This window comes from Rhinopithecus roxellana, chromosome 6 (assembly GCF_007565055.1).
Source record: "Rhinopithecus roxellana isolate Shanxi Qingling chromosome 6, ASM756505v1, whole genome shotgun sequence".
Classification (NCBI taxonomy): Eukaryota; Metazoa; Chordata; class Mammalia; order Primates; family Cercopithecidae; genus Rhinopithecus; species Rhinopithecus roxellana.
This window is the reverse complement of record NC_044554.1, coordinates 20,021,907-20,034,576: the sequence shown is the minus strand read 5'-3', so window position 1 is coordinate 20,034,576 and position 12,670 is coordinate 20,021,907. Positions and strand designations below refer to the sequence as shown.

Here is a 12,670-nt window from a genome sequence, read left to right as displayed (position 1 = left end):
AACTGTGGATTCTGATTCAGCGGTTCTCAGGTAGGACCAGAGATTCTGCATTTTTCAAAGATGCCCAGGTGATGTTGAGGCTGTTCGTCTAAGATTCATGTAATTAAAGCAAAATTTTAAAATATTTATATTAATCCTAGCTATGTCACAGCTCCATGAGTATGTAGAATGAAATGTTTTGCAATGTGTAGATTATACTACTAGCATCTGGGAACAGTTGGAAAAAGGAAACAGGAGTGATATGTAAAAAAGTCATGAAAGGATAACAGCTCATATAAAACTGTAGTAACAATATCAAACAATATGGAAGTCAACTACATTCAAAAATAAAAATATAAAGCAAAACCATTTTTCTAATAACAAAAGTATTTATTTTCAGAAATATTTTAAAATTCAGCTTACCTTTGAACCACAAAAGGAAAAAGCAGAGTGTTCCTTTTATGTATTTGATACAAATATAAAACATAACTCAGTTTTAGTTCATTAGCTCAGCTCAGTGAAAATAGCTCAGGAAAAATCAGTCATAGGTAATACTGTTGGTATATGTAGGAAACCAGAAGGGACAACATTCAGTTCAAAATCCATTTAGAATCGTAGACAGGCCACAAGAGGCAGGTGAAGAGAGCAGCCAAAGAGTCACTAATACATTGGACTTCAAACAGAAAAACTGAAATGTCGGTTGGTACACACCTAAAACAAACTCCAACTAGAAAGATAATTATGTAGCTCAGACATTGATAACAGGTTAAGAAATTTGTACATGTTTACTTTTTTTTTTTTTTTGAGATAGAGTCTCGCTCTGTCACCAGGCTGGAGTGCAGTGGCGTGATCTTGGTTCACTGCAACCTCGGCTTCCCAGGCTCAAGCGATTCTCCTGTCTCAGTCTCCAGAGCAGCTGGGACTACAGGCATGGGCCACCACACCCTGCTAATTTTTGTATTTTTAGTACAGACGAGGTTTCACCATGTTGGCCAGGACGGTCTTGATCTCCTGACCTCATGATCCACCTGCCTCAGCCTCCCAAAGTGCTGGGATTACAGGCGTGAGATACCATGCCTGGCCATGTATACATCTTAACACAAATATTTTCAGAGATAACCATTGTGTACATAGCTGTATTTTTTTTCTTGAAATGATACCCACCTTCACCCCTTTCTGTCAGAACCGAAAGCTACATAGCTTCTTCTATTTCTTCATGCACTTGTTAGAAGCAATATGCATTAACCTATTTTCCGATGCTGTTGATTCTCTAATCTGTTAATCCATTTGCAGATGCTATTGATTTTCAAACCTGTTATGAGTAACTGCTATAATTCTGTGGTTAATAACCAACTTTGGAAAGAAAATGTGCTTCTACCAAAGGGTACAATTTTTCTAAGACTAAAATATATAAATTCATCCACGAACAATTGCAAGTGTCCAAACATTTACCCTTTCTAAACAACATTCACTTCACCAGGGCAAAACAAAGTCACACATGTAACATATTCCCCAAATTGCCCCACTCCCACCATAGTGCACATGCGTGTGCACACACACATTTCCAAACCCCAGATTTCATGTAAAAAAAACCTCCCCTTCTTTAAGTAATTGTTTTTCCTACTGCATATTTTTAATCTCGTTGTCTTTGTGTATGAATTCTTTCCTCTTGTATTCCTTTTACAGAATTTGAGAAATCAAACAACGAGGAATGATAAAGATTATACATGTATTCAAACAATATTAAATACATATAGGTCAAAACCTTTTCTGATATCTAAATGCTATGAGATCATCCCTGTATTAAGATCTGAGTAATGATTAGTCATAATATACAGGTCAATATGTATATTCTCATCCAATTATCTTTAGAAGTTTCTACATTATATAACTCAGCCCTACATGTCTTGATGATTAAAAAAAAGCTTTATATTAGATGGACATGTCCACAAATATCCTAATATTCTAATGTAAATAAAACTTGTATTATCAGAATAACATGTCTACAATGTTATCTTACATATTAATATCTTGGACAGATACTTTTATCCTCCCAGTTAAAAGGAGAGGCACTAACTATGCTTTAAGCGCCTTCAGAGATTCAAAAGATCTTTCCAAACAGGTAGAATCTTGGTTTGTGGCTTTTCCATAGGAATGCTCAGCATTTACCCTGGCAGCTCTCATAAGGAGGCTAAGTTATTTTCAATTTTAGTATCCAAACAGGCCAGTTACTACTCCTTTGTCCTGTATCCTTCTGTGGGTAAAACACAAGATAGAATTTGGTGTGTCTTCCCCTTTCTTTTTAGGAGGACTAACGCTCTCAGAAATAAGTGAACCCCTGCTAAAGAAAGCAGGGTTACCTATTAATGTGTCTCCTTATGAAAAAGCAAAAACCCTTACAATTGTCCTACTGCTATAAAGGATGAAACTGAATGTCTTTTTTGTTCTTCAATTAACTTAAAAAATTAGACTAGAGTGGTCAAAATTTAGAAAGCATATTTCAGCAAGAACTATGGATTTATAAAGAACTGTGGATTCAGATAAAATATACTTCGGACAGAAAATGAGGATAAACATTTTATGATACAACAGGAACTAGAAAACGCACAGGAATTTAAGGAAGAACATTTTTTAATGGTTGAAACCAGTCTTTATGAGGCGATTATGATGCAAAAAATATTACAATGAATAACAACGCATATTCTACTCTTTGTAATATTTCATACAATAATTCCTTTATCATTTACATCTCTTAATGCTAGAAAAGCATTCGGAAGATGCCAAGCATAAGTTGCAACTGAGTACAAAAAAACAGCAAAATTTACTCTATTTCCAGAAGAGTTGCAGAACAGAGAATAAAAGTCCTTAAAATATGAATAGCTAAAGTGTGCTAAAATGTTGTCCATTTGCATGATCAGTGACAAAATATATAAGCCCATAAAGAAAAGAGTTATATTTGCTGTATGCAGGAATTCATAGAGAAATGTGAGTCATAAGTGAATTATTTATAAATGTCTTTCAAAATATTTGGTGTGCATGAAATGCAATATGCTGATGGTCCTGGAGACTATTGCAATTGAAGGATTGATGGTGTTTTCCCCTGGATGAGGATGACAGGAATGCAGGGCCTAGGATTTGTTGAGAATGTCCACTCTTCTGAATTGGCCACCCAGAAACCAATTATTGAATCAGAACAACACAAAGAAACTGGTTTGTGCTTGAGCCAGGTCTGTAGAAATGGAAATCAATTCAGTTGTGGAAATGATGAATTTTAAAAGCTGCTGGAGTTTTTTTGTGCAAGGTAGAGATTTTCACAACATCTCAATAATCCTTTTGAAATGTGCAGTTGCTTAATACAAAAAAAGAAATAGTGCCACCATTTCTTCAACTAAAAGATAAGGTGTGCTTTGTAAAAGTAAAGCATATCCAATTTTCATCCTGTAGGTCAGTATTACCCAGGGTCATGACGTAACTGGTGCATAAATGTGAAGAATCATTTGCTGCCTGTAAAGTGGAGGAAATATTACTAATCAGAAAGCAGTGGAAATTACAATGAATAATACTTAAATTTTATATCTGAGATATCATACTTTTTATTAATCAGTTCAATTTCTCTAGCTGCAGAGAGAAGTTCTCTAATGGGCTTCACCAATAAGACAAAACACATTCCTATTCCAGAAAGGCACATAAAAAGGGTGCTTCTCAACCCTCAAGACCAGCACACACCAGACCAGGTAGCTAGAGTACATCTGCCCTGGACCAGCATTTCCATACCCTTCAGACCAACTTCCATGTAAAGGTGTATGTACTACTTTCAAAAGGACCATTGGGTTATTTTCCTTGTGACCCCCTGAGTGAAACCACACATTAGCTCCGCCATCTTACACTTTGCTCCTTCTTGCATACCTGTCTTTTTATTTGTTCCTATTGTTCACAAATCTGCCCAAAGATATAATTTTTATGATATTAAAAGCTGAATTTTGCTTAAGAAAATCTACATCTTTTGTGATTCTTCTAAATCTAGTAAATCAAGTAATCAACAGTTTATTCTCTGCTTGTAAAAAAAAGGGCAGTAATTTTTCCTTATAAAAATCAAATATATATAAGCAAAACTAATATATTCATTGACAAAGTTGCTCCAGCAAGCCTTGAATTTTTCATTATAATTTAGCTATAAACAGACCCAAGGAATCTGACATCCAAGAATCATTAAGCAATCATAAAATGTAATTTTAATTCTGAATACTTACAAAACATCTTTATGACTTCTACATTTCCTTTTATTAAGTATGCTTTCCCATTAGGACAAGTTTTTTTGTTATTTTGTTTTATTTTTTGGTAAATGATCTCTTCTATTACATAGTCATACAAATACCTTTGTTTAGTCGTAATTTGTCAGTAGGCTGATGACAGGTATTGAAGGTAATATTTAATGTTTTATAATGTAAATATTTTAGGCTAGCATTTTGAAGACATTCTGTCCAAATAGTTTGGAGGCAGAATTATTGTCTTTTTGGTGACTAAATAGTGGTAGAAGTGATTAGAACCAAATATTAGTTTGCCTTCTCAAACACAAGCTCTCAGTCTCACAAAAGGAAATTACGGGTCCCCAGATTCCACTTTAACTGATTTATGCTTTGGTAATAGACAATTCAAATTTATAATTTCATGGAAAACCTCTAGAAGATAGAATGGATGTTGATGAATCCAGGCTATTGGAAAATCATGCAATTGTATTGGGGATTAGATGAGATATAGAATCTTTAGCATGTACTGGCACATAGTAAACAATTAAATAAGTTATTATAGCACATATACTGCTTTTATTTACATTGTCTTGAGGTGAAGAAAAATAGGGAGAAAGTAAAAAATTCTCCCCCACAGGCGACACAAATGCTACCTGCGATAAATAAAAAAAGGTTTTCCATTTTATGTATAAGAGTGCATGGACAATAATATCTGAAGCACAGAGGCCTAAAGTCTCTCTACAATTCTGCCAAAACTCTTGTACACATCTCTTTTTTCCTCTAAACTCTGAGTACTTGGTTTTACTATGTCAAACACTATTTTCCCCTATTTCCTGATACTATCATATTCAAATTTTCGTTCAGGACTTTTCTGGATTTGGAAAATGCACGGCCAGCATGTCTGCATGCAGCAATCCTGTTCTTATGAAACCATTTCCTAGTTAATTATTTTTAAATATCAGATAATTTAATATATAACTAGCTATATAATTGAGAAATGAACCAGTCAATTTTGGACAAGTTTTGCACAAGTGCTATATTTGTGCTAATGTTACAATGGTCACAAGTACATCTTTTATCTCATTTCTCCCAGAATTAAAGATATAGTTTAGTGATCTGCTTGATAATATTTATAGGTTTATTTACTTATATTTAAAAATGATTATTGGCTAGACATGTCTAGAAATATATATGGCCTAACTTCTCTTTGATAAAATGAAAACAATATATAAGCTAATATTATTGAAGCAATAATTTTTGGTATGTACTTACTTATTTTGTTGTTTTTGATCTGCATGCACAATACGAAATCATAAAAGCAACAAACATCACCACACCAACACTGAGTAAGATCATTTCTATCAGGCCAAGGAGGTTTACTTTTCCAGTTACTTGACTTCTGAACATCTTTGCTTTCTCATCACCAATGGTCCCAGTCTGTAATCAAGTTAATAATCAACATTATTAGGGTATATTAGTAAAACAAAATATTCAAACCCTTCAATTGCCTATCACCCTTTTTTCTAACACCTCTATTGGTGTTAGTCATCAGTGTCTACAAGACAAGTCAATGGAATTCCTTTTGCACGTCAAGAAAGGCAATTAAGTGCCAGATAGGGTATAGCACTCTTCAATGCACTAGGATTCATTTGCTCTTCAGAACGATCTCAGAATGATTTCCCAAAGGGTGTTTCCCCGTGACAAAGGGTCACCAGTTCCACTTGCTCCGAAGACTTATTCGATGCTTTTCCTGCTTTATAGCTAATCAATGCATGGATTTATACTAAAAATCCCTTGTCAGGCAGTAGGATAGACTGTCCTAAGACAAATGTTACAACAAGAAAACATGTTTAATAGATGAATTTTTGAAGAAAATCTTACAGGAAATGTTTTCTAAAACCTGAAAACTAACGCAAACTTGATATTTTTGTGCAATTAGGTTATCTCAAATAGGTTTAATAAATGTCTACTCGTCCATATGGGAAATGGAAATACATATAGCTTTAAATACTATACATTCTTTTGAAACATCAAGAGCTTGTTTATTGCTTTAATAACTAACAGCTGAAAATACAAACCTCATTAAGCCAAAGAATAGGCACAATATAGTTCCTCTTCAGACGCTTTAATACTCTGTAAAATACATTGAAAATAATTATGAACATATAAACTAATATTTATACATAACAAACTTTAAAATAAATGTTCAGAAATTAGTTGCTGCTGCTAATTTGGTTTTGTTCCTGTAATGACTCATGCACATTTTAATATAGTTGTTTTTTACTTCCTTTGCTCTTACGTGTCTTCTAATCACATTGATTTTTTTCCCAAGTGTGGATTTTCCCTTTCAATAAATTATCGGGGAACTAAAATATGAATTCCAACAATTATTGTCATAGAAATTTTTGGGCAGCTAACAAAATGAGAGATACTATCAAATGCTCAAATAAAACTATTCCAAAATCTGTGCAAGTACCATTTCAATAAACACAAGATATGATACTAAGCTATAGGTGAAATTTGTCATAAGCATTTAATAATGATTGTTTGGTGACGTTAAGTGAAAGATAATTGATATTGGATGTTCTTTCCACTTACTTACATAGATTTACTCATGTTCTTACAAGAAGATACTACAGATTTTATCAAAATAACCATTTGCAAGAGACTCACTGAATTTTGTTTGATGGCTTGACCAATATGTTGACCTGCAGCCGTTTTGCAAATTGTAAAGTGAATCCAGTTATCTAAAAAGAGAACAACTAAATAATTACCAACTTTTTAAAACATTCTTTTATACTATTCAAAACTTATTTTTCTTACAGCAGAAGAGAAGGTAGTAACTTAAGGTTAAACAGGACTACTTGAAACTTTTAAAACTCTCTATACAGTTATATTTATATATACATGCATCCATATAGATACACAATTTATTTGCCCAATCGAATGTCAAGGTTTTAGTTAGATTTGTGATTTACTTGGAATGGTTTAAAGAAATCAACAACAAAATATAAGATCTCAGATAATTCCTGGTCAAATATATATGCTGTTAGAATCCATGTATCATTAGTTATAATACTACTTGTGTCATTGTTTAAACTAAAACATGACTAGTAAAATTCTAGAATTTCATTTACTTTTTGAGAAGGAAAATACAAAAATAAAGATTAAAACTGTTGTGCTATAACAATTTTATACATTTTAACAATAAGTATAGTCAAACTCACATATACTCACTCTGAATTTTACATAATATACAATAACTCCTCATAAAGCATAATTTTATATAAATATTTTAAGCTAATTAGAATCACTTCATAAACAACAATAGGAAAAAATCGACCTAAGTTTCAGTAACTTAAAAGAATGTGATTCAATAACTATGATTAGTGTTATTGCCAAGATTATTTTTATTTCAATTGTATTGTTTAAAACAGCAACCAAATCAGATCGATAATGTGTTTTCTTACAGGTTCAATATCCAAGTATGTCCTATGTTCTTCTTCATTTGGGTTTAATCCATCAGTAGTTTCTGAAACATCAGGACTTGCATATAGAAAATGAGGAAGTGAAATGTACACAGGTTTCCCTGAAGACAAGTTTTAAGAGTCAATTGGAATTAATAGTTTCCTTCATTTCACATATAACTCAAAAAATATTTCCACAAAACGAAAACTTCTTAAATTTAAAAAAATACATATTTGGTTTTTAACACGGGTGCGGAAGAATTATGGTTCAGTCGATTTCTACTGTAAAACCCCTTCAGTATTAATTTTCGATATGTAAAGTTTTGTTGATGAACCCAAAGTTTCAACTATATATGTTCAGCTTTCAGGCAGTAATATGTCTATGGACTAAGAATTTATTTAACAGTAGTTTTTTTCTTTCTTCCTCCATACCCATGTTAGTATGATAAATATGTACAGTATAAGCTAGTGTCCAAATTTTATGTTTAACTCTAGCTTTAGATACATACTGAAAATACATTTACCTGTATCATTTTCTAGTGAAAAAAGTTAGAACAATGACAGATGGATAACAGGATGCTCAAAGTGTTCTCGGGATTATTTTTATTTCACCCTAAATCTAAAAGCAGCCACAAGGAAATGCTGGTGTAGTTTTAACTAAACTTTGTAACACTGAAACACAAGTGGGACCTTCCCAAAATACAAAATCAGCACTAAAATTTTCTGCCACCATTCTGCCCTAATTACTTTCTTACTTTAATTTTAAATTTTGCTTGCAAAGGGATTGTGGTTAGAAGTCTCATTTTAAAGAATATCACAAATTAGGATATGGACTGTGCTGCTGAGGATATTTACTCACCTTCTTTGCATTTGCTGATGTCTAGCACACCAGATGATGTACAATTTTTTGAGATAATTTTTTCTGTGCAGAAACAATGGTTGTCTGGGTTTTGAACTGGAGAGGCAAAGGCCTTGGATGGAAGAACAAATCTATACACAGGGATTCCTTTCAGATTAACGTCGGATTCAAATACAGCATAGATTGACCTAAATACAGAGAAAAAAGAGCTGCATTCCAGGAACCCGAACTCACATTCTGGAGATTCATTTTTTCTTATTCTTGCTTTACCTTACAAACATCATATACTCTCTTAAATTCTTGTTTCATTCTTAGAAAAAAAAGTGATTGGGAAATTTTAACACATACTAGAACTCAATACCCAAGTATGAACTATTCTTGTTTGTGAAGTACCATGTTTATTTATACCAAAGTTAGTAAATATTTATAGGACTTCCTTCAAATACTTTGTGATCAGTTTAAATGAAATAAAGTTTCTTTCACAGCTTAATTAGTCCTGGAGAGAAAGACCACTCACTGGAGTGTGTGCATATACATGCTGGATATATACCTGGTACATTTCCATCGTTTACCAAGTGTCTACTTGTATTGAACCATAGGGTTCAATACACATTTTTTTCTAATCCTCAGATACACCTATATGAAGAAATACTGCTGTCTTAAATTGTACAGATAAGAAAAAATATCCAAGATGTTAAATGCTTACCCACCATCATACAGTCTTTAGGAACAGAGCTTGGGCTCAAGGGTAGTGGTAAAGGCTCCAGTGCTCGTGGGTTATCTACTGGGCCCCACAAATTTGAGCAGAGCACATGAACACAGTTCTGTTACATCTGCATCATCTTCTCTGTATGTCTTTAGAAAGACTGGACATACTCTTCTGGACTTGATTGTTATTAGACTACTAGTTTAGTTTCAAAAAGGCAAAATGGTTCTTGCTTAGATAGAAATAGCAAAAAAAGGACTTCATGTCTAAAACACCAAAAGCAACGGCAGCAAAAGCCAAAATTGACAAATGGGATCTAATTAAACTAAAGAGCTTCTGCACAGCAAAAGAAACTACCATCAGAGTGAACAGGCAACCTACAGAATGGGAGAAAATTTTTGCAATCTACTCATCTGACAAAGGGCTAATATCCAGAATCTACAAAGAACTCAAACAAATATACAAGAAAGAAACAAACAACCCCATCAAAAAGTGGGGAAAGGATATGAACAGACATTTCTCAAAAGAAGACATTCATACAGCCAACAGACACATGAAAAAATGCTCATCATCACTCGCCATCAGAGAAATGCAAATCGAAACCACAATGAGATACCATCTCACACCAGCTAGAATGACAATCATTAAAAAATCAGGAAACAACAGTTGTTGGAGAGGATGTGGAGAAATAGGAACACTTTTACACTGTTGGTGGGATTGTAAACTAGTTCAACCATTATGGAAAACAGTATGGCAATTCCTCAAGGATCTAGAACTAGATGTACCATATGACCCAGCCATCCCACTACTGGGTATATACCCAAAGGATTATAAATTATTCTACTACAAAGACACATGCACACGTATGTTTATTGCGGCACTATTCACAATAGCAAAGACTTGGAATCAACCCAAATGTCCATCTGTGACAGACTGGATTAAGAAAATGTGGCACATATACACCATGGAATACTATGCAGCCATCAAAAAGGATGAGTTTGCATCCTTTGTAGGGACATGGATGCAGCTGGAAACCATCATTCTTAGCAAACTATCACAAGAAGAGAAAACCAAACACCGCATGTTCTCACTCATAGGTGGGAACTGAACGATGAGATCACTTGGACTCGGGAAGGGGAATATCACACACCGGGGCCTATCATGGGGAGGGGGGAGGGGGGAGGGATTGCATTGGGGAGTTATACATGATATAAATGATGAATTGATGGGTGCTGACGAGTTGATGGGTGCAGCACACCAACATGGCACAAATATACATATGTAACAAACCTGCACGTTATGCACATGTACCCTAGAACTTAAAGTATAATAAAAAAAAAAAATTGGAGAATATAGAAGAATATTTTGCAGAGTTAATAAACAGTATGAATTTTCTATGCTGTGTTTAATCATTATTTGAGAAAAATAATAAAGTTTCTTGGTCTGCATTTTGTCACCTGGGGTCTGACTCAGACATACTTCTGTTTTTCTCTTACCTGCAAATGTCGGAAGAAAAGAACTGCAATACCTGGCTCTTCTCAACAAAAGGTGGAAACGAGGCTGCATCTGTTTAAAAATCGAGTGGCAAATGATTAGATGTAATATGTGTTCTAGAAAAAAACCTAGAAATCTCTCCTGCAGTGTAGTCAACAGAAATATAATGCAAATTACCTAAGTAATTTATCTAGCAGCAACATTTTTAAAAGGTAAAAAGAAATAACCGGCCAGGCACGGTAGCTAAAGCCTGTAAGCCCAGCAGTTTGGAAGGCCAAGGCGGGTGGATCACCTGAGATCAGGAGTTTGAGACCAGCCTGGCCAACATGGTAAAACCCCATCTCTACTAAAAATACACAAAATTAGCCGGGTATGGTGGTGGGCTCTTGTAATCCCAGCTACTTGGGAGGCTGAGGCAGGATAATTGCTTGCACCCAAGAGGCGGAGGTTACAGTGAGCCAAGATCATGCCATTGCACTCCAGCCTGGGCAACAAGTGGACAACCTTGTCTCAAACAAAACAAAACAAAATGCTATTTTATTTAACTTATTAATATCCAAAATATTTTAACATGTAACCATTATAAAATATTTTAAATTCTTAAAATCTGAAAATCCACAGCGCATTTTATATTGACAGCACATTTCAAATCATACTAGCCATATTTTGAGTCCTTAACAGTTACATATGGTTAGGGGCTGCTATAGTCAACAACAAATCTATATACTATACATATTTAATGGTACAAAATAAAAGAAACTTAAACATAAAATGTCAAGGCTAACATTGTGTTTGTTTTTTGAAATGGGGTGGGCCCCACCAGCAGAGTGGCACTTTTCTTCCAGTGAAGTTCATTTGGAACTCCTGCTATGTCCACATTTCTTATTTGTAGTGATTTTTTTTTTTCATTTGCCCTAATGGCTGATTAATACTTCTAAAAATACTTACTAAAGTTCTCTCACTAAACAGAACTTCAAATGCTTTGAAAGTATATAAAAAAGGTCATTTATTGAATTTACTTTTTGCTACAACTATGATCCATGGCAAACATTGGATATATGAAGACATAATTAGTTAACTCCTCCGTGTACTTCTCACATGAGTATCACTAATATGAGTTATCATTGAATGAGTTTTAAATGGTAAGTCTCATCTTCAATTATGTATTGCAGGTTCTTTCTCTGGCAAGTGTGTCAACCTTGCGACCTTGTTTTCATTACTTTACACTCTTGTGACAAGTGAAATATAAGCCCCCATATGGACATTGCCAACACCTGCTTTCCCATTTCCTTAATAATTAAAGAAAAATACATTGAAAAACTTTTAAGATCATTATCTAAAATATCATTGAAGATTATGTGCAGAGCTTCCTCCCACCACCCAAAATAAACATTCTAAATGTATACCAATGCTTCCATTTTAAGTCTTTTCAAACTTATTGAAGAAGGTAAAGAGGATGCACTTCTAAATTATGATGAAAACACATTAGAACCTTACTGTTTTATTACTTTCTTTTCCCTAGTGCCATAAGCAAGAATCTCTCTCACAGGGATCATCCCCTGCTCTGTCCAAATTCCCTCTTTTCCTAGTTTGTTTCAGGTCTATTTTCACCGTAGATATTTTTAACATCATGCCTGATGCTCATGCATTTATATTATTGTCAATGAATCTTCTTTTTCAAGATTTTCCCCCCTAAACCCATAAAGAATCCTTCACTAGGAGTAACACAGTATATTTATCTCTGCATCTAAGGACTAAGTATTCTGCTTATACAACTACTAACATTGGTAGTATTGAGGACTTGAAAATGTATTTCCAGAAATGCTTTTCTTAGAAAATAACTTCTTTATCCACTCCTATGGCTTAAAACCCTGCAAAACCTTGGCTGGTCACGGTGGCTCCAGCCTGTAATCCCAGC

The 12,670-nt window shown here is 34.1% G+C and overlaps 1 protein-coding gene across 7 annotated transcripts in view; it reads right to left on the bottom strand.

Moving 5' to 3' along the window:
• Nucleotides 1-348: 348 nt before the first annotated feature.
• The window catches only part of CD36 (CD36 molecule), an 81,054-nt gene continuing 68,732 nt past the window's right edge, over nucleotides 349-12,670 (bottom strand). For all 7 annotated transcript variants that reach the window (XM_030932557.1, XM_030932562.1, XM_030932558.1 and 4 more), the window contains 7 exons: nucleotides 10,755-10,824; nucleotides 8,553-8,740; nucleotides 7,697-7,815; nucleotides 6,900-6,973; nucleotides 6,305-6,359; nucleotides 5,499-5,663; nucleotides 349-3,483 (listed from right to left, as the gene is read on the bottom strand). In XM_030932557.1, coding sequence (XP_030788417.1) covers nucleotides 5,499-5,663; nucleotides 6,305-6,359; nucleotides 6,900-6,973; nucleotides 7,697-7,815; nucleotides 8,553-8,740; nucleotides 10,755-10,824 — 671 coding nt within the window. In that variant the 3' untranslated portion in view covers nucleotides 349-3,483. The remainder of the gene's footprint in view (nucleotides 3,484-5,498; nucleotides 5,664-6,304; nucleotides 6,360-6,899; nucleotides 6,974-7,696; nucleotides 7,816-8,552; nucleotides 8,741-10,754; nucleotides 10,825-12,670) is intronic.